This window comes from Acanthopagrus latus, chromosome 13 (assembly GCF_904848185.1).
Source record: "Acanthopagrus latus isolate v.2019 chromosome 13, fAcaLat1.1, whole genome shotgun sequence".
In the NCBI taxonomy this organism is placed as follows: Eukaryota; Metazoa; Chordata; class Actinopteri; order Spariformes; family Sparidae; genus Acanthopagrus; species Acanthopagrus latus.
The window spans coordinates 2262837-2290107 of record NC_051051.1 but is presented as its reverse complement, the minus strand read 5'-3'; the positions used below and the strand labels follow the sequence as shown (position 1 = coordinate 2290107).

The 27271-nt window shown below is 39.0% G+C and overlaps 3 protein-coding genes across 4 annotated transcripts; all 3 read right to left on the bottom strand.

The window, feature by feature from the left end:
- Positions 1-4247: 4247 nt before the first annotated feature.
- Positions 4248-13462, bottom strand: snx12 (sorting nexin 12). 2 transcript variants are annotated; one of them, XM_037119335.1, is made up of 6 exons: positions 13096-13458; positions 10412-10507; positions 9958-10082; positions 8920-9010; positions 8360-8370; positions 4248-5156 (listed from the first exon to the last, which is right to left on the bottom strand). In XM_037119335.1, exons 1-5 carry the CDS (start codon positions 13252-13254, stop codon positions 8365-8367), a joined length of 477 nt encoding a protein of 158 aa, XP_036975230.1. In that variant the 5' UTR covers positions 13255-13458; the 3' UTR covers positions 4248-5156; positions 8360-8364. The 2 variants fall into 2 exon arrangements, with proteins under 2 accessions (XP_036975230.1, XP_036975229.1); XM_037119334.1 differs by lacking the exons at positions 4248-5156; positions 8360-8370 and having other exon boundaries at positions 8461-9010; positions 13096-13462.
- A 216-nt stretch (positions 13463-13678) lies between these two features.
- LOC119031119 (cytokine receptor common subunit gamma-like) lies at positions 13679-24749 on the bottom strand. The gene is made up of 9 exons (XM_037119333.1): positions 24613-24749; positions 23927-24017; positions 22637-22806; positions 22383-22516; positions 22127-22292; positions 21762-21870; positions 21251-21299; positions 20865-21157; positions 13679-15192 (listed from the first exon to the last, which is right to left on the bottom strand). The coding sequence occupies exons 1-8, from the start codon at positions 24674-24676 to the stop codon at positions 20894-20896; spliced, it is 1047 nt and encodes a 348-aa protein (XP_036975228.1). The 5' UTR covers positions 24677-24749; the 3' UTR covers positions 13679-15192; positions 20865-20893.
- LOC119031118 (cytokine receptor common subunit gamma-like) lies at positions 15184-18924 on the bottom strand. The gene is made up of 8 exons (XM_037119332.1): positions 18788-18924; positions 18056-18146; positions 16929-17098; positions 16675-16808; positions 16420-16585; positions 16050-16158; positions 15567-15615; positions 15184-15485 (listed from the first exon to the last, which is right to left on the bottom strand). Exons 1-8 carry the CDS (start codon positions 18849-18851, stop codon positions 15222-15224), a joined length of 1047 nt encoding a protein of 348 aa, XP_036975227.1. The 5' UTR covers positions 18852-18924; the 3' UTR covers positions 15184-15221.
- Positions 24750-27271: the final 2522 nt, after the last annotated feature.

The following is a 27271-nucleotide window of genomic DNA, read 5'->3' as shown; positions in this document are numbered from 1 at the left end:
CTCCAGCGCTGGAACCGCTAACAAAACACCACCTAATCTCCGCCTTGGCCCGCTGTGTCCGTCCTGTCTGCCCACTTTCATTACTCAGGACATCAAAGCTCACTAGTTTTGTAGGTCACAGCTCTCAGTGATGAGGGAGGTCAGGGAGGGTGCATGTATCCCAGAGTTCCTGGGAAATTTCATTGTTCATTATGTGTTTTTTTCTCTCTCTGGATTTATAGATGTATGGTTGCACTCTGTATTATTTACTACATGAATGGATGGTTGGAAAAAAAAAATCTTCATAAGGTAACATTCACTGAAAGCTCCAGAAGTTCAGAACTACTAAATGGACCTTGTGTGAAGTTGCTGTTGATTATGTCAAAGGTCAAGAATGAGCTCTCAGTGTTTAACTCCAACATTATCTCTCCTAAAAATGTTTTCAATAAAAGAATAAGACAATTTCACATAATTCTGGATCATTATTTATATATACAGTGTGCAGTAATATAAGAGTAAAGAGAGATGATACTGGAAGCAGTTTTTTTTTTCATATGATAATCAGATCTGAGATCCAAATTACACCGTTTCTGGTGATTTGTGCAAACGTTTGGTGGATATCATATTTTGGGTTTTGGTGCTAACTAACTGGTGCATACCAGTGTTTTCTGTTCAATATTTAACATCTGCATATTTTTTAAATATATCAGAAAATGTAACTGTCTCAACATAAGTAATCACACTGAGAGTTTTTATATCTACCCATTAATTTCTTACCTTATTTACCATTTTCTGTCTTTATTGGACCGTTGACCAGAACATCTGTGGAGACATTTTACAGGTGAAAAATTAACTAATATGTTATAAATCAAACTGCGTAATGGCTCCACTGTTTCATGACCACGTAAAGCATTTGTTGACAGAAAAATCTCACAATTTACCTCAAAATCAACATTTTTCTGATCACCTTGTATGACTTCCATTCACCTTTTCACACCTGAGCTGTGGAACATCAAACCCACATGAGCCCTGTGGAGATCAGGGTCACGGCACCATTTCATGGATCATATGTATTTGTCGGAGGTTCTTATTGTGTTCTGGAAAGGATGTAGGACTCTGGATTGAATTACTCATGGAGCGTCTTCATCAGTTTGTCCTCTAAGCCACGTTCAAAACGTTCAAGCCAACAGATGAAGTTTCGTTATTATTTGCTGGTGAAGTCACTTGAACTCAGAGGGTCATTTCGAAGAAATGCCGTTTGATGCAACACCAACACGATGTGGCATCAGACTGGAATCGATCCATCGCAATGTTAAATTGTGTTTTCTTACATAGAATAATACATTTTATCACAGGATCACTGAATTTATTAATTAAAAGGTTTGTGACTAGGATATGTGAAGAATCTGGACATTTTGAATGTTGAATAGCTTCATGGAGAAATATGTGTGAGTTATTTTTGTGGTCTGGACGGGATGTAGGATGTCAGACATGGCTGAATTTGGTAACACAATGCAGGAAGAGTCTCCCTCAGATCTTAAGTTTCACTATTATGCACTAATGAAGTCATCCGGAGCTGCTTCATATCTGTTGTAAGACAGTAGAGGGTAATGTGGACATGATTCAGTTCATGGAAACGTATAAATATTATTTATTCCATTTTAGCAATTCAAGTGAAAGCGACAGCATAGATAAGTTTTTGTCTAAATTGTCTGATATTTAATATATATCTTGAAAGTCACATCTATATTCAGAAGTTTATTACAGAGGGGTTTGTTCTTTGTCTGATTTATAAAACATGTTTTTCCTAAAAACCACCTGGCAAAAATAGATTAAATAAAAAAAAAATCAACAACTAACCATTAGTTTTAACCTGACTTTATCCAATGTTCAGATTTCTGTTTCTGAAATAAATGCAAATCAGTGCATTTTTAATTAGATATGCCAAATTTGCATATTCTAACATAACATTTCAGAAAACTTGTGATACAAAAACATAATTGTGTTCATGTGAATCATCAGCTGTGGACGTTTCATGGTGAAAACTACGAGTTTAATTGTGTAAAGATGAGCAGCAGCAGACTGTTTGAAGGATAAACAATTCTGAATTAATTTTTCTGTCTGTGATTATAAACCTGTGATTTGTTTTCTATCAGGGAACCTTGTGAACTCGTGCAGAAGTGTTCAGCTTGCAGCGCGGTATGAGTCTCCAGTTTATAATACCTTTCTTTAATTCATGTGGAAGCAACAATTGTGTCCAATTACAGTCACGTCTGCTTCAGATCGCCTGCAGGTTGAGATCTGCATCACAAGATCACTATTCTGGGACAACTCTAATCCACCTGTGGCCAGAATTCCCCCGTTAATCCCCGAGTTTCCTGATGGCGAAGTCCATCAAGAAAAAGATTAGAGGACTTTAACATCCATGTTCAGTGAAACAAACAGACCAGTGTTTCCACTTCAGGGCCACAACTTGCTTCCTTCCTGCTTCATAAACAAGACTTTGCTCAGGTTAAATCTTTCTGTTGGTAACATCAAGAATGTTTAAAAGCACTTTGTGTGTATTTTTGTTACATTATTTGACATGTTACTGTTTAAAGGCCTGTTTGTCTTTACACACAAAGAGCTATTTCATTTTTCAGGGACTGGGGATGAGTAAAGTAAGTAAGAGCGAGGGTATTTTTATGCCTTCTTTTAATAAACAATATGTCTATTGTTTTTTTTCTCACCAATAAATTAATTTTCCATAAAATGCCCCAAAGTTGGAGCCTCCAAATTGCTTGTTTAACTCGATGAACAGTTCAGTAGACATGACAGAAAAAAGCATAAAATACCTGAGTTTGTAACACTGATAAAATACTGCTTGTAACTCACTAACTGTTCTTAAATACAGTTTTGAAGCACTCATCTGCATCAGATCACTCTCACTCACACCAGCCAGCCAACAAGCCTGATGTTCTTCATCACGGTCCGAGTGTTATTTCCTGCGGAACTAAACGGAAACGTTGAAAAACATCTTGCAATTCTTAATAAAGAGAGAAAGAACTCTCACCGAAAGTGAACAGGGTCTAATCTGGACAGAGACTCATCCTCCAGGCACGTTTCATGGTCAATCCTGCTGACAAACCAACAAACCAACCAACAGATATATATGTACAATTGATTCGGTACATTTGTTGCCAGAAATTAACTTTTGATACTTTCAGACTTCAACTCAACATCTATTCATACTGATGAATTTCACTTTTTCTAAAATAATATTTTAACACATAATCCTGATTTTGACTCAACTTTGACTTTCAGGTCCTTCTGACAACATCGATAAAGAGCCGTAGCTGCCGACCTTCAGCATTTCTAAACCAAAACGCTTTCTGAGAGTCCAGCAGTGGAACAGTTTGAGATTCAGGGACTGTGTTTCCTGCATTCTGCTAACTTTTAAAGTTTAAGTAAAATGCAACAGCACGTTTATATTCCATACTTTAATTCTCAGAAAGTAACTGAGTATACGTCGCCCTCTAGCGTGAATCTGTGACATAGATTAATATTTATCACTTCTGACTGACTCATCTTTTGCCGCTCTTTAGAGACACTACACACCTCGCTCTTCTCCCCGAGGCGTCTGACATGAGTTTAAACATTCTCCACAACATTTCTGTTCGTCTGTCACGCACCGAGGAGAGCGAGACAGCAGACTACAGGCTGCACAGCGCCATGAAGAAGTTATGACTGAAGGTGTTAAAAAGAATTGTCATAAATTGGAGGAAGGAAACCAGGAGGGCAAAGAGAAACATGAGTGTAATGAGAAAATAGTGATGTTAGGTAAGGACGCGAATAGTTGCCAATAATCCATGTCGGTCGTAAATAGTTACATAAACAGCTTTTAACTGGGAGACAAGTTGTACCAATTTAACACTGCTCATTTATGTTAGACATGGTGTGTTGAATGAACATTTAACCATCCTCAGAACCCAGAAAGTGAAACATGGAGCTCTGCTGATCTCACTGCACCTGTCGGGCCAGAAGCACTCAGCGTTCTGACTGGTTTTATCAAAATGGAGTCAAATCTTTTTTTCACATGTTTATGCCAAAAGTAGTAAAACTTCCTATAAACGTTCACTCAGCTCAACCTCTTCATGCTCTTTCACATTTCACTGTTGAATTAGGTCAACCTGCCTCTCAGTGTGACGCACTGATCACAGTAACTGAGCAGTTTGAGTGGCTTCATTTCCATTTCTTCACTTTAAAAACTGAAAAGAGACATTCAGACATGGAACAGCAGGCAGCAGGAAATTTAATTGGTGGACAGAATTAACAAGGAAGTTCCTCGTCACCCATAGTGGAACTGCAATGATAACATGTATTAATACACTTCACAATAATATTGATAGAAAGAATTAAACAGCTGAAAATAAGCGCAGAATAAGCCTTATTTCAGATCAATAAACCAGATGCTGATTATGCCTTTAAACAATGAAATATTGTTCATATAATGAACCTCTTGTCACAGTGCTTAGATATGGTTATTTATCTAACTTAACATTCCCAATAGCTGATTTGACAACACACAGCCAAAGTGTAGGCATGATGATGTAACTGAGACAGCAGAGTTAAAACAATTCATCAGGGAACAATCGCGTCTAAGAGCCAGAAGAGTCCAGAGCAGAAAACTCAGGGGCGAGGGGGGAAACATTTTGATTGGAATGACGTGTCTGTGTCCTTTTTCATGATGCTACATGTTGCTCAACTTTGGGAGGTTATCATCAAAATCACATCTCTGCTAGCGAAAGAAAAACTCTAATCAAAGCAGGAGATTACCCTCATTTAAAGTTGATCAAATCAATATATAAAAAAATGAAACACATTCAGAAAAAAAACAATCATTGTAAAAAAAAAAAAAGAAAAAAGAAAAAAAAAATCTAGCTATGACAAAATGACAAAAGGATATATGGAACATTTTCTTCGCTGATTACTGAATCAAAAATAATGTACATACTTTATGTGGAATGACTGAATAAAGACACAACACCAAACAATTTATAGAGCGGATCTCCGGGAGCAACAGTTGTGTTTTCTCCTGCACCGTTGATTCTCATCAGTTCTGACATTTTCCACCGGCTTTTTAAATGACGTGATGTAGAAATAAATGTACATGGGGCAGGTGCAGCAGTCTGTATTGTCTTTGCAATAAGAGAAGAGAGAGAAAGAGACAGACAGCAAACATGAGGAATAACGAACAGACGTGGTCGGTGCTGTGAGTCTGAACATTTGAGTATCATATATTGATAATGTTTCCTGTGCGGCTCCTCATTTGTATTTCTTTGTTGGAGCAGGCAGTTGCTTGGGCGATACAGTCAAACACACTGAAGAGAATTGCATTGTGGTCTCTAGAAATCGCTTTTAAATGAGTGTTTTCTTGTTTCCCTTCCCTTCCCCAGCTGTTTAATGTATTGATTATATATTGATGTTGTGATGTGAGACGGCAGAGTTAGGATATCATTATATTGTGATATATTAGAGTCTTGTTTTGTTCCTGGTTTTAAAAGCTGCATTACAGTAACATGATGTCATTTTATCAACATACCAAAATGCTCTTCTTGTTCTAATTCTGGCTACCATGTAGTTATCACATCAACATTATCTATCAGCACTCTCGTGCAACAATATTCATCTCTACAAAACTGCCGCAATATCAATATTTAAAAATATCACATTTGATTTTGTCACCCAGTCCTAATATCTATTAAGTGCTTCAGAGGAGATTTCAAAACATCAAGATTGCAATATATAAAAAAAGCCTCTAAATCATTGCTTGTAATTGTTTATAACTACGTTTTTTTTTAATATAATTCTAAATCATTTTACACGATTGTCTTTATATTTTACCATATAAATTATCTGACGTAACTGCAAACTTTCAGGAGTTTTATGTCACTGATTATTATATAACATTATCTTAATTTGTATCAACTTTTTCAAACTTTTTTTGTTTTGTTTTCTTTTGTTTGGCTGTTTTAACATGTTGTGTTTCACAGAATCTTCATGGTTATATTTCATCCTTTTAATTTGCTATCATGTAATTATAAATGAGGTTCACTCCTCTGTGTTCTCTCAGGTATCAGTAAAGCTTGATTGATTGCTGGAGCGCCACAGGAAGGAGTCCTAACACCCGGAAAGTAATCAGCATTTTTGCACTTCTGGCTTCCTCAGAAGTCAAACACCTTTGAACTGGTTTTTGGTTAAATGTCAGAAATCAGGTCTGTGGTTAAGACAAGCCTACTAGATTTGAAAGGTTGTTTCTATGACATAAAATACGCCACTTATTACCCCACATTTGAATTATAAAGCCTTCCCGTGTGGTTACTAAATGTGGTTGCTTACAAGCGGCGAAATGAGACTACAGAAGTTGTCGGTGACATTAAACGAGACTTAAACAAGGTTCATCAACTCACTGAACTGTTGTAAATGTAAACTATCTCTGGTAAAGTGTGTGCAAAACAAGTCATCCCTGCAGCACTCTACAGATATCCAGGTATTATTTTAAGGCCATGTCACTGAGTAGCAATTAGTAAGTGTCGTTAAATCCTGGAATAAAACTCAACATGCTAACGCATGCTTGTTGTTGGTGTCAGGTTTGAAGCAATAAAATTAAACTTTCTGAGAGAGAGAGCTGATTGAGTCTCATCCTCGGGTCATCAGTCTCTGACATCAGTACCTGACAATCTGGGGATGAGACGAGACAATCAACCATCTTTCTCCAGAGAGTTATTCACACTCAATCATTTTCTTAAATAACTGTTTACTTCTTTTAACATTCTAAGATGGACAACACTGTTTGGACTGAATGGTAACTGCTTCTTATTCAGTTAGTCAGGCAAGTAAAAACATAAATGATGGCAGCTCTAATAGGAGCTAAGCAGTAAAGGTACATCACAGGACCACATGCAGTTTTCATGACATGGAGTCGGAGCTGGCTGAGGGTTTAACTGAGCATCAGACTTCACACGTGGGCTTCATGCAGTGAGGCTGTTCGCATCACTAACGTGTTGTGTTTCTGCAGTGCTATTAATTCAACACTTGCATGTAACCTATACACAGTTAGTGCAACACAATCTTCATGTACGAACATTCAATTTAACTCATTTAGTTCATTAGACATAAACAATGTCTAATGAACTGCACACACTGATGGTAGAATGCAAAAAACAAGCGTGACATAAAAAAACAGTGTTTATCAATATTTAATTATCAACTGCTTTGTTTTTAATGCCTAAAAAAATATTAAAGGGTTACTCTGCCAATTTTCTACATTAAAATGTGTTACAGGTCTTGGGGAGTATTACTGCATGTGTGAAATAAGTAGTATAAACCTTCTGTGACTCCAGAGGAAGCTGCATGTCATCTGATAAAATGTCTACGCTGATGTCACTCAGTGGCTAAACTGAATTGTGGGTAATGTAGGCACAAGGTTTGACAAGTATCATATCTTTGGTTCTGCTGTATTGATTCTGATCATTTGTTTTTAAACTGTCCTTAATGAGTCCAAACGTGTCAGAATAATTGATAACGGTCGATCATTTGAGGGCAGTTTATCAGATTACATGCGGCTTCCTCTGGAGACTAAACAGGTTGTATACTAGTTACTTCACATATGCAGCAGCATCTTCAGGACCTGTTAACACATGTCATGGTGTACAGTCGGCAGAATCACCATTTAAGGAAGTAAATAATCTGAATCAACAGACTGAACAACATGATGGTGATCAGAAGCATGTGAAACGAGCTGTCAGCGAGACTGACACACATATATTGCAAACAAAGCGTGCTAGTGTGCCATGCAGCCAATGATTAGTGCTTTTGATAATGACAGTGTATCAGAATTAGTTTGAAAAGACATGTTTGAAACAAAAACAGCTCTATTCATTGGTGATGTACAGAACTTAATCCCATTAAACAATAGTTCACATAACTCAAAACATGAGTGGTGGTTTGTGTTTCTACTGGTGGACTAAGAAACTTCTGCATGCCTGTTTCTGAGAAATTAACTTTATTGCACACATTATCAATTAAAACAAACTGATTTTCTCTTTTTTTCCACAAATTTACTCTACATCAAAAACAGGCTTGCAGGACGTTCTTCCCTTTGCAACACACCATGATCACTCCAACATTTTGGGGGGAATAACTGGTTGTTTTATGTGACAACCCGGGACTATGTGTGGCACAGATAGCAGTCAGATCTCTTGTGATCGTTTACATGTGGTATTACTGTTGTTTTCCTCAAGTATTTGTGAACTATCGCCTTTGGTCTTTACGATGCCCATGCAACCCCCTTTAACTTCCAGAAAGCTCTTGAAGACAAGATAAAGTAAAGCAAACTTACTTCATTCATACCTAAAAAAACAAAGAGAACAAAACATGATCAGTACTCTCCTTCACAGCCTACATGTATCCCTATGGTACACATTAGCGCCAACACACGTATTTGGACATTATTCTACTTTATTCACATTATATTACAATCATAGATAATGACACTTGTAGGGGGAAAGACTGAATGTATCATACACTGTCTTAACTACTGAAGATTGTGATTAAGAGCCAAATCCTCACGATACAATCACTACTACTGAGGGGTTTCTTTCCTTATTGTACAATTATAAAAGAAATGCACAGAAAGGGAGAGAGAGTCACAGAGTTGTTTGATACATTATCAATATGTCCTGATGTGTAGCAGGAGAACATACTCTAACTCGATGATAGTGTCAATATGACTTAATAATGATATACACAGACTGAGAGAAAGAGAGAGAGAGAGAGAGAGAGAGAGGCAGAAAGAGAGATTAAAGAGACGACTGCAGGGAAAAGAAAGGCAAGAGACAGTCCAACCACCACCCCAGAGTTTAACCACCCCCGCCTCCCTCAATAACCCTAGTGTCGTACTTTTCCAGGAATGTAGTTACGGTCAATGCTTTCCTCTTGCAGAAACATGTGAAGACAGCGCTCGTTCTGGGCCAAGGGGTGACCTGCAATTCTACAGAGACGTACACACAGACGGACAACAGATAAAAGGTCAAACCGTGTGAAGGGCCTGATACCTTTGGTAACGCCTGACCCTGCTGGATTAGTGTGATCAGTCTGTGATCAGTTTGTGGCAAAAAAAATAAAAAAATAACATAATAATAACTAATATTCTTCAAAAGTGATTAATGATGTGACAGGTACAGAAGAAAAGGCTGCTGGTACTTTTCCCTCTGTCTTTGATCAAGCAGCTCTCGAACATTGTTCAGTTGATGCTGAGTTTGATAGAGAGACTGAAGCAAAAGACATTTAAAAGTAACTTGTTCGTGTCTTCTGTGCTTGTCAGCATGTGCAGCTGAACAGAGATGTGTAAGAAGTGAGATGTCTAATTAAGGTTGTCTTTGATTAAGACTTTTCAAACAAATCTTGCTGTCGTCTGGATGAAGAATAATGAGGATTATAATTTGCTGCTTACTATTAGTAAGATATATTGAGGCTAATTATTAAAATGGTTTCAATACACATTTTTTGCAGTATCAACACCATTTTCTCTTTTCTTTCTTCTTCTCTCTGACAGCAACTTGACACACACACTGCTGAAGAGCTCTTTTAGTCCAACCTCCTCCAGAAGTAAATTTACTTGGATGCTGTTGTGCACAACAGACAGTAGCCTTGTTATACTTATTTTCAAATACAAATCTGAAATTCTACTCCCTCAATGTTCTGTCATTTCTTTCCCTGTGGTACTGAATATGGATATTTTAAAAAGTACTGAATCAAAGTTAGGCATGCTAGTATTGTGACAACACTTTATACCGTTCCCTGTTTTTAAACTGCATTTGTGATGACGAACGCTGCACAAAAAACAAAAAAAATATAAAACAGAGAGACAAACTTTCCTCCTGGCGCTTGAAAAAGTCTCACACCAGTAGTGGTGTTAGGACTGTTGAATAGACTGACCTGTTGATGAACTGCTCCAGGCCCATTCGCCGCTCCTCAATGAAGGACTCATCAAAAAGGCCCTCATCTGAGCGGAATGGCAACTGTCTCTTCAGGGCTTTGCCCGGCAGAGATGGTACTACAATCTGCAGGTGTCAGGGGTCAACACAGGTGATGGCAACAATCAAAATCATGACATCCAAAATCCACACCAGCTGTACTGTAAAGTCAAAGCTGCTGACATTTCTATAAATATACCTAAACTACTTTTCACTTACTGTCAACACGGAGGACAAACCAACAATGTAATCCTACTGTTTACTTTATGTGATCATCGACGTCGGACTTCTATTGTTGCAAATGTAACACAAACATACACAAACATCGTCGCTCATCACATTATCTTAATTATTACTTCGTACCCACCAGCCGGCTTAAATTATGATCCTGAGCCGTGTCATTATCATGAGCTCACCTTACTGTCTCTTTCCAGCTCATTCTTTAACCACTCAAAGTCACTGTATCTTCTTCTCACACAGGAATCCTTCAGTTTGAAAATGGGAAGGTTTGTCTGCACAAACAAAGAAGAAAGAAAACACACAAAATATCCACTGATTTAATCTACATTCAATCATTGCAGAGTCGGTTACTATCATGAGTGCTGAGGATACTGTAGAAGTGCCTTCAGAGACAAAGGTGTGACAAAACATATCTCTTACTGACATATTTTGACTAGTATTAGTCTAACACTCTAGTCTGGGGTGACAATTGTTATTCTTCTGTGTAAATCTCTGGTTGTTCATTATTTCATAGGCAACTGATCATTTAAATTTCATGTCGGAAAGTAGTGGCGTTGATTCATTCCATCAAGTATCGCTCAGTGTTTTTGTGGTTATAGAGGGGGAGACCCTTTAACATGACTTCCCCATGATTCACTGCTGCAGACAGTGAGTGGGCTGTAATGAAACAATGAGTTCCAGTCAAGATCGGCTGGTTTGTTTTGTTCTGTCTATAGTTATGAGACAGCAGTATTTGGATATGCAAAATAACTAAAATTAACTCTGATTAGTGGACATTACCTCTGGGGTTGCCACGTTTGTTTATCATAAGTGACCTTGATCTTGTTTTTCTGCAAAGTCGCTTACAAATTTTCACAGAGTTGCATTTTTTGGGCTTGTTTCTCGAGTGTAGCTGCTTCTTTGAGCTTGTTCCCAAAGCCCAAATGCTATAGTTTGACATATTCTAGTGTCAGTTTACAATCCTGTTCCCTCTGAACCTCCCTGCCACCAATACACAACACGAACACGGTGACATTTTAAAGAAAAACACTGATTATAAGAGGTACATTTCAGCTTCTCAGCTAACAATGCCAGGGACAGGGTGGGCCAAATATGGAGGAGTGGGAGTAAGAGACTGTATTGAAAGACTGGATTTGACATCAGATGTGGGATGATTCAAAGGCACTCTGCAGATACTGTAAGTTTATTGTCTTCTTCAATATGTCAGTTTTCACAGGCATTATTGCAGTAGCCTACTTGATAAAGTGTAAAGTGTAAATATGAGAATATACTAGGCTACAAAGTTACCATAACATTCACTAAAACGTTCCCTATGACATGCAAAATAAGTTCATACATTCTTCATATACAGTTTGAACTGAAGTGGCTTCTCTTTCTCACATCAGATTGAATCATCTCCCACTGAACAATTTTTTGATGGCTCAATTCTGCTCCATGCAGCCAAAGCTACGAAGGGATTTGAACCACTGGTCTCAACGTGATCTGAATCAGGCATGCAGCTATTAATCAGCTTTATTACAGACCAGTTTAAGTAATCCAACCTTCATCATGTAGGCTAGAATTACAAGTTCTTTAGACCTGTGACTGAAGAGGAAGAGCTGCAAAAAACTACACTGTAAAAGCTGTAAAATATTCGAACCCTGTGTAGATGTCACCTAAACCTCACCTCATGACACTGAAAACACACCTAGGACAGGTGTTTAAGTCCTTCATTCTGGCACTTTCTCCAATGGATGTCTTTTGGATGTTTTTTTTTTACAAGGTGGTCTTAGTCAAAGCCAGGTCGCTTGTTTTTCCTCGCCAAATCTGGCAACACTGCTCACCTCAGATCCAAGAAACTATCACTCAGGGGGCAGAACACCTGCTCGGGATCACTAATATTACTGTTATTTGTTATGGGCACACTGTCCTGGGAGGAGGGATCTGCAAAACACCTTGAGTTACAGGCTCTCTTGTCGAGACAAGCCTAATAAGTCTCAATTACGCAATCACAGCTTTAGCATAAGCTTCCTGAAAATGTGGTTCCCAAAGTCAGCTGTGTCAGGGATTTCACAGCCGGAAAAACTCAACTGCCAGTTGACCAAACGAGGAAGTTACACGTATCACACACTACAAGTGTAATTATTCGTGTATGTACCATTAAATAAATGAGAGTGAAAAACAAATGACACTGCAAACCACTTCTTCCGTTTTCATACTAACACCGACATTGTTAGCATGTCCATGTATTTAGCTACGCTGCCGGCGTTTCCACTCGCCTCATGTTTGCAGAGCAGTAGTATCGTTTCTAGTCTGTTGGTTGACCGACCTACTTTCACATCTTGTAAAAGGCAGATAATATTAAATAAGTTCTTACTCTCTTGACAGGGGATGTCTAAGCGCCAGTAGCTTTTGACGCTAGCTCCTAGCTTCACCGTGTCTGTTAGGACTCTCGTACTGTTTCGTTACGTTTCTCAGGATTTAGTTTATTTAAAAGACTGAAACTTTAGCTCCAAACAAGTGACATGACTGAAACTGTAAGCGTGCTTTCACCACGTATTGTCACAAAACTTCTATCTAGTTACACGCCAACCTTTGCTGCTTAACAAACTACACCGAGCAGCCTCTGGTGATTAACCCCCCCCACACACACTGCAGGCCGCAGCCGATCCCCGGTGCTTGATTTTTACTGGCGCGCCATCTTGAGCTCCTCCAACCGCCGAACGTCAACGTCACAGCCGCATCCGCTGCGGGCACAACGGCTAGCTATGCTAACTGGCTAGCAACAACACTGTAATTACCAGTTAGCCTAGCGAATAAGAGCTAATGCTGCGAGAGAGAGAGAAAAACAAAACAAAACAAGGTGTTGTTGGACACCTACCCGCATGCGAACTTCGTAAGTTGTGTACCGGGTCCGTCCAACTCCAATGGTTTGTGGGTCGTAAACGTCTATTTCCAGAAAATTGCTGGGGGGGCCGTAAGCATCCAGCAGGTCCTGGGGCTTAGAATTCAACCGGCGAGTGTCGGCCACCTCTGACATTTTGTCGGGCTGTAATTTTTTTTTTGTGGGCGACCAACGGCGAATTCAGACCAACTTAGCTGCACATTAAAGTCTTAAATCTCATCTGAAGACATCAAATGGTTGCAGTAGCTGATCGGTTCAGCTAAGGAAGTAGCTGAGTTGTGTGTCCGTGTCTTGTTGCGGGGGCCAGCCGCCCTGCGCCCTTCCCTTCTTGAATCTGAAAAATGCGTTGACTCAGTTCCGTACTGTGCGGGACACTGCGCTCCCTCTAACGGGCAGTGTGGAGAAAAGTGGACCGGGCAGATCGAACTAGGTTATCCTGACACCGTGTACAGCTGCAGACACACTGTAGCAGAGACTCTGACGTGAGGAGATAAGATTTATTTATTTATTTAGTGCGCAGGAACAGCTGAGATACAGATGCTGGACACAAACATCTGAAAACACACGTATAAAAACAACTGAATTGAAAAAGTACAGTAATGAAAAATGTACCAAAATACAGTAAGAGAAAATAAAAAGTACATTCAAATACAATAAGCGATTCAAAATTAAAGGAATATGATACACAAATTATGATGTTAATATTGATATGAATATATCAGATCATCTGGGTATTAAGCTATCAGTTGTGGTGTCATGATAAATAAGCACTAATGGCTTTATTGATGCAATATACATTATTCAGCAGTCCTTTGTAGATCAATTGCAAGGGCTTAATTAACTATAATGGTACTCAGTGGAGTGCATACCTCCGCCAAGGCTCCACAGTCCCTTTTAATTCAATCAAGCAGAATCAAAAATTCAAATACAACACATTTATTTCTGCAATATTTGTGTGTTTATTTGGATGTGCTTTATTATATACTCATTCATAGATAGCAGCCACCTCAATACGCCAGATTCTTTTTCATCAAAGAGCATTATACCATGTGGGATTAACGAAAACATAGAAAAACACCCTGATCTCACAATGTTAAGAAAGTCAGAAAAAAAACACAAAACAATCCAGGATTCATCCAAAAGTTAAATTCTGGTCTGAGACTCATTCACCATCCAAGTTTTGTGGAAACCCGTTCAGCAGTTTGTCTCGTACGCAAACAGACAAATGAACAGACAGAAACATAAACTCAGAAAACATAAATTGGAAAGTACCTGAGAACAATGAACGCTGCCTTCTTAGACTTTATATATTCATATATTCATCCAGGTCAATCATGGAAAAACTAAAGGCAAGTTAGAACTGAAGAAGCCTCTTGGATTAGAAGTTAAACAACCTGGGCACCTAGATTATATATTGTGTTATCTGTCAGTTCTTTATGGTTAAAATAAAAAGTCACATCTCAAGTATTGTCACAATATTATTAAGGTATTTTGCCCAACATATTGGGATATTCTACTTTGTCAATTTATGTCAGTTGTCAATGAAATTGCATGTAAAATATTTCTTATTTTTAAGTTGAGCTAACTTTCAATCAGCTATTGAAATGCTGTCCTGGAGCAGTTGAAGAGAGGTGAGTATTTCAGCTTTGGGCTTGACTTGGACGGCGTCAGAGTCTGTAGATCAGATTCCCAGTGCAGAAGACAAACTAGTCTCCAATTTAAGCAGAAGAATAAAACTTACAAAAGCTGAAAATAAAGCTGCAAAATTTATAAAGTCAGTGAGTTTTAAGAAACTTCGGATATTATATTCCTCATGCAGACTTTAATATTATGTGCTTCTCATAAGTGAGTCTGCAATGTGAAAGTTTTTTCTCTCCTAATAACTGATATGTTTTTGGAACATGTATTGTCATTGTTAACCTTAAACCAGATGTTGTAAAGGATTAGAGGAAGTGATTGTTTTAAATGGCCTTTGTCTAATATGTGAGGAGAACTTCCCTCGAGGTGCCTGCTGTGATCAAACACACAGACCACTGATAAAGAGAAGACTCACTGTTTGATTATGAATCTTTGGTGAAACCCAAACGTGCCCGAGCAGCTTCCTACACAGAAACCTTCTCCGGCCCCTCAGATGAGACGGACACCGTGGAGGTGGACGAGGAGCAGGAGGTAGACAGGTCTGACCCGTCCAAAGGCATGGAGATGGAGCAGTCGGTTTGATCGGTGGTGACGGAGGAGGTGGAGCAGTCGGAGCTGTCGCTGCTGGACTGGGAGACAAGAGCGTAGTCGCGGACGGGACAGACCCGCTCGATGTAGTCAGGGTAAAAATTTTCAGGCTTCGGGCAGTCGGACCTGGAGAACCATTCCTTTAAAGACAGAAAATGAATTATGACCAGTTTTCCAAAATGAAAAATACAAAGGTTCACAGAACTCTGGATGCTACTGACCTTATCTAATTTCGGCGTGAGGACCACCGGCATCAGCCTGATTCTGACCCTGTATGGGAGGAAGGCACATTTCACCTGTTAGACAATCAGATCAACAACAGCTCACGTTTGTCATGTTTGTTCTCGACTCTTGTGTTTGTTTTGTTCTTGATTATCCCTGTACGTGACACATGTCACCAACATCTCCTGAGGACATAATCTGAAAGTGCTTTAAACAAACAGGATGTTATAGCATCATTTGATGACATCGAACGCGTCACAACCTCCAGTAAACTTTCAGATTTCTCTGCTTTTTACCCAGTTCAAGAAAATATTTGACATTGTTTGTTGTTTTGATGCAGAAATGTCACAATATTTTTAAAAATGTGGGTTTTATTCCCATCAACTCTTACATTTACTCTCCTTTTATACAATTCACATGTCTACAGCATGATGCTAACAGCTGATAACCACAAATTACACATGACGTTTGTGCCAACTCACCTTTCATAGTGCAGCAGCATCATGACCATTAGGATGAGGGTGAGAGCGCCCAACACGTACATCACCGGGGTCCACGCAGATATCGAGGTGTCCTTTGGTTTTGATTTGTCTGTCAGTCAAATTCAAAATAAAGCATATATTTACAGGAATTCAGTGACGTTAGTGGCATTAAACATGTTGTTATTTCTAACTGTTGTTCTGTTTTGCACACTGTCACACAGTTTTAGCATGTGACTGTATGATATTAGGTAATGATGACATTTCTATTGGTTGCCAGCAGAAGTAAGTGTTTACGTCATTCTGGAAGTACAAACTACTATAAGTTATTGTACATAAGCTTTATTTACAGAATACAATTTTGCTCTTTTACCTGTGCTGTTGTTGGCTCCCCAGGCCACAGGCTGACTCCACTCGCTCCAAATTTGAGATCCTCCACAGTCTCTCCCATATTTGCTCCGGACCTGAACCTCATAAAGTGAACTGTCGGAGGGCAAGTTGATGCAGTAGTACTTAATCCCAGTACTGACAGGATCTGACTAAAATGGATTCAAGAAAGGAGATAAGGTGAGGAAACATGAACAAAAAACAACTATTAAATATGGAATGGAAACTTTTTGTCACCTACATTCCAGGTCTTGTTATTGATCCTGTAGCGGACTTCACTCTCCACACAGCCTGAATAACTCTGGTTCCAGTAGAACCACAGGTTACTGTCAGATCCAAGCTTGACAGTCAGGTTGGTTGGTGGATATAACTTGACTGGAGACAAAACAGACTATTCAGTGATAGGTGTAAACAAAACTGCCTCTCCTTCATTAATTAGTTTACCATTTTAAATGAAAACTAAATATTATATTGCCCCCCAGATGATGAGCTTACCTTTCTCTTTAAGCTCATGCTGCATCTCAGATTTGTCGCTGCCATGTTGCAGTTTGGTGTTAAATGGACCAAACCTGTCGTTTCTGTTCTGATAGGGATGGTTACATCCAGTGATTGTACCGTTCTCTGACAGATACGTGGTGCACTCACGCCAGGCGTTAGATCCGAACCTGTACAGAAATTATATTCAGTCATTCAAACACAGGGCACAGGGTACTTGTGCTTACCACAGGTGTGTGGGTCCACAGTGCTACCACCACAGACAGTGGAAAGCAGCTGTGCCACAAACCAACAAAAACCGGCGCAGTATTTTTCCTGCTAGCTAAATAAGCAAGATCACAGTGGAGGCACACTCTGCTTTAAGTCATTTAAAACATTTCCATGCATGCAGTAATTTCACTGCAGCAAGTAACATGGAATATTCAAGCAGTAAAACTAAAAGCTTCAGTTATAAACCGGACAGGACGGGTTGAACTCTACAGAGGTAACAGAATTAAACTGTTTTGTTTAATTGCTGGGATATATGTATTTCAGACAGCTCTGATGGAGCTCGGGATTCATCAGACAAGTTCAACAATTCCACAATGTCTGACGTTTTGATGCACAGAAGCAACACAAAACTGGTCCCTGAATGGTCCTGTTGGCATGTTGGGTGATTTCAGTGCCCTGCTGCTGCTGCACCAGGTACTAGAGGTGCACCAGGTACTACAGGTGCACCAGGGATTTAAAGGGAAAGGGAGATTACATTGTGATTGCTTCAGTTCATGTTACCCCCCTAAAACACAGCTATGATTGAAGACTAAATACAATCGCTTCGTACCCTCATTGTGTGATGTTTAACTAGCAAAATGAACCAGACATGCTTTAAATACACTTCAGACCATGAACTATAGATTTGTTGATAGAGTTACACAAGAGATAATACTCTTCAGTTTACAGAGAGGTCCCTTAACTCCCTTAAGTGATCACATAATTAATCGCAAACACGCAAAAGAGCCTGTTAGTTCAAAAGAAATGCCATTACAGCTTTAAGTTTGAGGGTGAAAGTAAAAGTGTCCAAAAGGTTTCTCTCAGCAGTTTGATTAATTCAGACGTCTTTACGAAAAGTGTTTCGTGTTATTACAAACCTGCCGTGGAAGGTGTAGTTGACCTCTGGAGTCCCCTGCTTGTTCCAGGTACAGTGAACATATTCCAAATGCACCACGTAACAGTCTACATCTGTCAGAGACACAAGAGGGACGGGACCAACAGCTTCATGAGGAAAACTGAACAAAATTCATCAGAGTGACACACACACACACACACACACACACACACACACACACACACACACACACACACACACACACACACTAGAGTAATAGCCCTCTACTCACACACAGAAAACTAGGAAATAGCCTCACTTATGACGTCATGGGGAATTTACAAAAAAATGCCTTAAATCGACAGTTTAATTCAATTTATTATTTAATTTCAGTTCTATTATTTATTCAGTCACATTGATTCAGTCACAATACATTAATGATTTACAATATTACGACTTAATCATAAGTAAAGACGCATGTGCCATCCACGTCTTCTTTCTCAACTGGGTTTTATTCTCAGGAAAGTTTAAAAATGATCATGGTGACAATAAAGATTCCTGTTTATTATCAATTATTACTGATACAAGAAGACAAGAAAGGCAGATTCACCTCATGATGACCAAATGTAAAACAATATGATTAGATCAGCAAAAAGCCCTTCAGCAAATTGAATAACTACTCAGACAAATATAAATAGGTCAAAGTCAGCTATCACTGATGTCACAGTTTGCCTCTAATAATAAAAAAAGATTTTTTTGGTTTAAACGTTCGTACCTGGTGGTTTCTTGGCAAACACATGTCCAGTCAGACAGAGAAGTAAAAGCAGGCGAGTCGGCATCGTGGAGCTTTGAAATAGGAAGCTTTCAGCTCGGCCCGAGGTCGTCTACATCTGAGTTTCTCTACATCGTATCGTTCACTTCCTTGTTCGCTGCTTGATTGTAGCTTCCTGTCAGCGGAAGCTGATTGGGCTGTAAATTAATATGACAGACGGGCCTCATGCTGCATGCACCATGGATAGTGTAAAATAACACACTTTCCTGATATACTTTATAATGAAAGTTCTTTTTAAACGTTCTATAACCAAATTGTTATCTTTCAGAAATGTGTGATTTAAAGTGAACAAACATAGTGAAGATGGTCGGGCTGAGACCGGGTCACAGATGACCATGACATGGTCCTGGGTTCTGGGCCAGACAGACGGATACAGCTGGCTAAATCCAGGCCTATTTCATGGGCACCTACATGAGGCATGGCTGCCAGATCTGGACCACCTGCAGCGTGTAGTTCATTGCTGTATGTGAGCATTACGGGAGTCCATTTATAAGTTATCCACCTTTATGTTATTTATCCTCCACGACAGACTGAATCCTCCAACAGTAAAAACTATGCCTGCACAAGAGTGCGGACATTTTTGTGGCCCCAACAACCGACTTACAGACGGATAACATCTGTGGAAAATGTCTTGCAGGCCGATGCAGATATAAATCTGTTTTGCAAATTTAGCTTGTAGCAGATAATAAAGTCACAGTGCGTTACAACACTTTCTGAGTCTTGAGGATACCTGACAGTTGTTAATGAGCACATGAACAGTCAATGTCTGTTTTGAGGATAGTTGTTAGAGAGAAAACTGTCAAATTGGAAATTTCAAGATACTGGATGTTTCCAGCAGCACATGAACAACATGTCAGAAAAGTCTCATGTTGCCTCGATTATGGACAGTAAGCAGAGACGTGGTATGAAACTGTGTCACTTTACTTCCCATGAGAAGTCGCCACGGCCGTAAGCAGCCGTATAATTAATATTCAGATCCCTATGAGGCATTATAAAGAAGATTCACTGAAATTAAAGAAAATACGAGGAACAAAATGGACTTTGTTTTAGTGGAAGAGCAGCTTCTTTCTTCAGGCTGTGAAGCTCAACTCATCCTCATCATGCTGCCATGGATGCTTGGTTGGTTTTCTTTTCTGAATATTTGGACGAGTATGTTATGTGGAAATCATCACTAAATCATAATTTCTACACTTTTAACAAGATACGATTTATTCATTTATTAAATACACAGGAACAGCTAAGATACAGATGTTGGACACAAACAACTAAAAATACAAGTATACAAACAACCAAATTAAAAAAAAGTACATTCAAATACAATAAGACATTCAAAATTAAAGGAATATGATACACAAATTATGATGTTAATATTGATATGAATATACCAGATCATCTGGGTATTAAGCTATCAGTTGTGGTGTCATGATAAATAAGCACTAATGGCTTCATTGATGCAATATACATTATTCAGCAGATATATATCTATATATATATATATATATATATAATGTGCAATATATATATATATAATGTGCAATATATATATATATATATATATATATATATATATATATATATATATATATATATATATATATATATATATGTGCATCTTCCCTTCTTTTTTGTACCATTACTTCATGTTCTATGTTTATACTGTATATATTGTTTATTCTTTACACTGTTTTTTGCACTGCCACTGGAGTTGGCTTTTTAATTTCATGTGTACAGTGACAATAAAGGCATTCTATTCTATTATATCATCACAATGCTATTAAGGTTATTTTGCCCAACATATTGGGATATTCTAGTTTGTCAATGTCAGTTATCAATGAAAATTAAATTTTCCCTGAAAGTATTTCCCATTCTTAAGTTGAATTAACTTTCAATCAGCTATTAAAATACTGATAATGAGTTTTAAGAAACTTTGGATATTATATTCCTCAAGCAGACTTTAATATTATGTGCTTCTCATAAGTGAGTCTGTAATGTTGACTCACTGTTTGATTATGAATCTTTGGTGAAACCCAAACGTGCCCGAGCAGCTTCCTACACAGAAACCTTCTCCGGCCCCTCAGATGAGACGGACACCGTGGAGGTGGACGAGGAGCAGGAGGTAGACAGGTCTGACCCGTCCAAAGGCATGGAGATGGAGCAGTCAGTTTGATCGGTGGTGACGGAGGAGGTGGAGCAGTCGGAGCTGTCGCTGCTGGACTGGGAGACAAGAGCGTAGTCGCGGACGGGACAGACCCGCTCGATGTAGTCAGGGTAAAAATTCTCAGGCTTCGGGCAGTCGGACCTGGAGAACCATTCCTTTAAAGACAGAAAATGAATTATGACCAGTTTGCCAAAATAAAAAATAAAAAATACAAATGTTCTGTACGCAGAACTCTGGGTGCTACTGACCGTATCTAATTTCGGCGTGAGGACCACCGGCATCAGCCTGATTCTGACCCTGTATGGGAGGAAGGCACATTTCACCTGTTAGACAATCAGATCAACAACAGCTCACGTTTGTCATGTTTGTTCTCGACTCTTGTGCTTGTTTTGTTCTTGATTATCCCTGTACGTGACACATGTCACCAACATCTCCTGAGGACATAATCTGAAAGTGCTTTAAACAAACAGGATGTTATAGCATCATTTGATGACATCGAACGCGTCACAACCTCCAGTAAACTTACAGATTTACCTGGTTTGTGCCCAGTTTAAGGAAACACATGACATTGTTTTTTGTTGCTTTGATGCAGAAATGTCACAATATCTTTAAAAATGTGGGTTTTATTCCCATTAACTCTTACATTTACTCTCCTTTTACACAATTCACATGTCTACAGCATGATGCTAACAGCTGATAACAGTTTGGTGGTACTAAATTAACTAGCATGAATGACACATGACGTTTGTGCCAACTCACCTTTCGTAGTGCAGCAGCATCATGACCACTAGGATGAGGGTGAGAGTGCCCAACACGTACCTCACTGGGGTCCACGCAGATATCGAGGTGTCCTTTGGTTTTGATTTGTCTGTCAGTCAAATTCAAAATAAAGCATATATTTACAGGAATCAATATGATGTCGTTTTACTGTTGTTCTGTTTTGCACACTGTCACATTGTTTGATTTATGCTTTAAGAGGAAGAAGAAGAATCTTTATTCTATGACGACACACGGGGGTTCCAACATTGACCTGCAGTCATGCGTTGTTACAGAACATTAAGTTCACCTGGTTAATCGTCCTGTACAGACGGTCAGTGGCTCGCTCTTTGTACTTGCACTTTTACCTGTGCTGTTGTTGGCTCCCCAGGCCACAGGCTGACTCCACTCGCTCCAAATTTGAGATCCTCCACAGCTTTGCCCATATTTGCTCCGGACCTGAACCTCATAAAGTGAACTGTCGGAGGGCAAGTTGATGCAGTAGTACTTAATCCCAGAACTGACAGGATCTGACTAAAATGGATTCAAGAAAGGAGATAAGGTGAGGAAACATGAACTAAAAAACAACTATCAAATATGGAATGGAAACTTTTTGTCACCTACATTCCAGGTCTTGTTATTGATCCTGTAGCGGACTTCACTCTCCACACAGGTTAAAAAACTCTGGTTCCAGTAGAACCACAGGTTACTGTCAGATCCAAGCTTGACAGTCAGGTTGGTTGGTGGATATAACTTGACTGGAGACAGAACAGACTATTCAGTGATAGGTGTAAACAAAACTGCCTCTCCTTCATTAATTAGTTTACTATTTTAAATGAAAACTAAATATTATATTGCCCCCCAGCTGATGAGCTTACCTTTCTTTTTAAGCTCATGCGGCATCTCGAATTTGTCGCTGCCATGTTGCAGTTTGGTGGCAAATGGACCGAACCTGTCCTGTATGTTCTGATAGAGATGGTTACATCCAGTGATTGTACCGTTCTCTGACAGATACGTGGTGCACTCACGCCAGGCTTTAGATCCGAACCTGCGTAGAAATTATATTCAGTCATTCAAACACAGGGCAAAATATGTGGTAGTGAGCATTCAGTCATATGCAATGGGAATATTTGGGAATTGTTGTTGTTGAATTGATACAGAAAAGGTCACATATGACATTAGCCTTGGAGCAGGATGAATTAAACACATTACAATATGACAAGTCGGGCCCAAAGTGGTGCACAGTGCAGCACAAGTGTCTCTGCTAGTTGACACATGATGTAAATAGCAAAGGTACTTGTGCTTACCACAGGTGTGTGGGTCCACAGTGCTACCACCACAGACAGTGGAAAGCAGCTGCGCCACAGACCAACAAAAACCGGCGCAGTATTTTTCCTGCTAGCTAAATAGGCAAGATCACAGTGGAGGCACACTCTGCTTTAAGTCATTTAAAACATTTCCATGCATGCAGTAATTTCACTGCAGCAAGTAACATGGAATATTTAAGCTGCAAAACTAAGAGCTGGACAGGACGGGTTGAACTCTCCAGAGGAAACAGAATTAAACTGTTATGTTGAATTGTTGGGATATATATATTTCAGACAGCTCTGATGGAGCTCGGGATTCATCAGACATGTTTGACGTTTTGATGCACAGAAGCAACACAAAACTTTTGTTAACATTAGACTCCAACTGGTCCTGTTGGCATGTTGGGTCATCTCAGTGCCCTGTTGTTGCTGCACCAGGTACTACAGGTGCACCAGGGATTAAAAGGGAAAGGGAGATTACATTGTGATTGCTTCAGTTCATGTTACCCCCCAAAACACAGCTATGATTAAAGACTAAATAAAATCACTTCGCACCCTCATTGTGTGATGTTTAACTAGCAAAATGAACCAGACATGCTTTAAATGCACTTCAGACCATGAACTATAGATTTGTTGATAGAGTTACACAAGAGAGAATACTCTTCAGTTTACAGAGAGGTCCCTTAACTCCCTTAAGTGATCACATGATTAATCGCAAACAAGCAAAAGAGCCTGTTAGTTCAAAAGAAATGCCATTACAGCTTTAAGTTTGAGGGTGAAAGAAAAGTGTCCAAAAGGTTTCTCTCAGCAGTTTGATTAATTCAGACGTCTTTATGAAAAGTGTTTCGTGTTATTACAAACCTGCCGTGGAAGGTGTAGTTGACCTCTGGAGTCCCCTGCTTGTTCCAGGTACAGTGAACATATTCCAAATGCACCACGTAACAGTCTACATCTGTCAGAGACACAAGAGGGACGGGACCAACAGCTTCATGAGGAAAACTGAACAAAATTCATCAGAGTGACACACACACACACACACACTAGAGTAATAGCCCTCTACTCACACACAGAAAACTAAGAAATAGCCTCACTTATGACGTCATGGGGAATTTACAAAAAAATGCCTTAAATCAACAGTTTAATTCAATTTATTATTTAATTTCAGTTCTATTATTTGTTCAGTCACATTGATTCAGTCACAATACATTAATGATTTACAATATTACGACTTAATCATAAGTAAAGACGCATGTGCCGTCCACGTCTTCTTTCTCAACTGGGTTTTATTCTCAGGAAAGTTTAAAAATGATCATGGTGATAATAAAGATTCCTGTTTATTATCAATTATTACTGATACAAGAAGACAAGAAAGGCAGATTCACCTCATGATGACCAAATGTAAAACAATATGATTAGATCAGCAAAAAGCCCTTCAGCAAATTGAATAACTGCTCAGACAAATATAAATAGGTCAAAGTCAGCTATCACTGATGTCACAGTTTGCCTCTAATAATAAAAAAAGATTTTTTTGGTTTAAACGTTCGTACCTGGTGGTTTCTTGGCAAACACATGTCCAGTCAGACAGAGAAGTAAAAGCAGGCGAGTCGGCATCGTGGAGCTTTGAAATAGGAAGCTTTCAGCTCGGCCCGAGGTCGTCTACATCTGAGTTTCTCTACATCGTATCGTTCACTTCCTTGTTCGCTGCTTGATTGTAGTTTCCTGTCAGTGGAAGCTGATTGGGCTGTAAATTAATATGACAGACGGGCCTCATGCTGCATGCACCATGGATAGTGTAAAATAACACACTTTCCTGATATACTTTATAATGAAAGTTCTTTTTAAACGTTCTATAACCAAATTGTTATCTTTCAGAAATGTGTGATTTGAAGTGAACAAACATAATGAAGATGGTCGGGCTGAGACCGGGTCACAGATGACCATGACATGGTCCTGGGTTCTGGGCCAGACAGACGGATACAGCTGGCTAAATCCAGGCCTATTTCATGGGCACCTACATGAGGCATGGCTGCCAGATCTGGACCACCTGCAGCCTGTAGTTCATTGCTGTATGTGAGCATTACGGGAGTCCATTTATAAGTTATCCACCTTTATGTTATTTATCCTCCACGACAGACTGAATCCTCCAACAGTAAAAACTATGCCTGCACAAGAGTGCGGACATTTTTGTGGCCCCAACAACCGACTTACAGACGGATAACATCTGTGGAAAATGTCTTGCAGGCCGATGCAGATATAAATCTGTTTTGCAAATTTAGCTTGTAGCAGATAATAAAGTCACAGTGCGTTACAACACTTTCTGAGTCTTGAGGATACCTGACAGTTGTTAATGAGCACATGAACAGTCAATGTCTGTTTTGAGGATAGTTGTTAGAGAGAAAACTGTCAAATTGGAAATTTCAAGATACTGGATGTTTCCAGCAGCACATGAATGAACAACATGTCAGAAAAGTCTCATGTTGCCTCGATTATGGACAGTAAGCAGAGACGTGGCATGAAACTGTGTCACTTTACTTCCCATGAGAAGTCGCCACGGCCGTAAGCAGCCGTATAATTAATATTCAGATCCCTATGAGGCATTATAAAGAAGATTCAATGAAATTAAAGAAAATACGAGGAACAAAATGGACTTTGTTTTAGTGGAAGAACAGCTTCTTTCTTCAGGCTGTGAAGCTCAACTCATCCTCATCATGCTGCCATGGATGCTTGGTTGGTTTTCTTTTCTGAATATTTGTGGAAATCATCACTAAATCATAATTTCTACACTTTTAACAAGAACTAAGAGCTGAAATGTATTGTGTGCATGATAAGTGGGTCATGATGAGATGAAGGCCTCTGCATGTTAGTTTCTGTATGTGCTCCTCCAAAGATGAGTTTTGCAGGTTTCTGTTTCCTGTCAGAGGAAACTGTGTTAAAAATAATGATTCAGCCGGTACATCTAGTGTGCACGACAGCATCCGGGCACATTTTTTAATCTTCATTGAATTATCAAAGACATTATGATATTTTAAGTACTGCAGTACTGGGAGATAATAACCCTCCAAATATGTACAAAGATTCACGGAGAAGAATACAAAACGCATGCAATGGCAAATTACACAATTCTGAGTTAGGTTTTATAATGTTTCTTCAGAACACAGACACATTAGTCAGTCATCTTCGTCCCACTACCACATCTGCAATATCAATAATTTCATCAGGAATGAGCACCCAACCCCCACATATGCGTCAAACGCCTCAGTCGACAATGAGCTCATCTCAGCTCATTTCCAGTGAATTGGACATTGGGGTTTTTAGTGTGAACAAACTGCGGTTTCCTGTTTTATGTCCATTACACATGAAAACGCAGATTATCTTTAGCTTTCATCAGATATTTAAATTATTCAGAAATGCTCAAATACCACAAATGAGCCGAGGCTGAAACTACATGCAAACACTTATATTTGATCAAGGTTAATGGAAAAAGCCCCACAGTGCATGAAACAAGGGCTGATTGATAAGTTCACTGCCGAGGTAGAAGGAGATGAATTATAATATATAATTGAAAATTGTAAGCCAGGAATGTAGATTTGAACACCTGCCCTGTCCCCCTGATTTGGCCCTGTCAGACTAAGACATCTTCCCCAGAATGAAGACGAAGACATTTTGACAGTAATGATGACGTTAAAGCTGCTGTGGACCTCAGACACATTCAGACACAGACACAGAGCTGCAGCACCGGCCAGTACGAGAAGCATTAAAGCATGCAAAACTTTTACAGTGGTGACCCAAAATAAAATTATGAACCATAAAATAAGCACAATATATCTCCTTAAAAGTTACACAGATAATGCTTCATTAAATATATATGATTGAAAATTATATTTCAAAATCAACTACGTCTTTCAGTTTTTTCTTTTGTGTCATTATCATGAGTCTGCTTATTCTATTTCTATTTTATTTCACGTCATTTGTTTTTTCACTGGGTGTTTGTGTCTTTATTCTTATCATTTCCTGGTCAATTTCATTCTCTAATGTTTTTGTGAAATGACAAAAGTCCCCAACATTGAAGGCTATGAAGACATTACTGAAGATACTAATACTACCGTTATTATTATGGTTATTATTATTGTACTACAATAATAGTAACAGAGTATCATAGAAAACGATGGCATGTAAGTACATTTTCTTAGTATTGTAGTACTGTAC

Coding starts and splice junctions, on each gene's coding strand:
- snx12 (XM_037119334.1), bottom strand. CDS start 13,254: ATGTCAGAGGTGGCCGACACTCGCCGGTTGAATTCTAAGCCCCAGGAC. Junction 10,083..10,411: donor AGCTGGAAAGAGACAGTAAG/GTGAGCTCATGA, acceptor TGACACCTGCAG/ATTGTAGTACCATCTCTGCC. Junction 9,011..9,957: donor CTGGAGCAGTTCATCAACAG/GTCAGTCTATTC, acceptor ACGTCTCTGTAG/AATTGCAGGTCACCCCTTGG.
- LOC119031118 (XM_037119332.1), bottom strand. CDS start 18,851: ATGCCGACTCGCCTGCTTTTACTTCTCTGTCTGACTGGACATGTGTTT. Junction 18,147..18,787: donor GTTTGCCAAGAAACCACCAG/GTACGAACGTTT, acceptor TGTCTCTGACAG/ATGTAGACTGTTACGTGGTG. Junction 15,616..16,049: donor ATGCTGCTGCACTATGAAAG/GTGAGTTGGCAC, acceptor CCTCCCATACAG/GGTCAGAATCAGGCTGATGC.
- LOC119031119 (XM_037119333.1), bottom strand. CDS start 24,676: ATGCCGACTCGCCTGCTTTTACTTCTCTGTCTGACTGGACATGTGTTT. Junction 22,293..22,382: donor TCAATAACAAGACCTGGAAT/GTAGGTGACAAA, acceptor AATCCATTTTAG/TCAGATCCTGTCAGTTCTGG. Junction 21,158..21,250: donor TCACGCCGAAATTAGATACG/GTCAGTAGCACC, acceptor CTGTCTTTAAAG/GAATGGTTCTCCAGGTCCGA.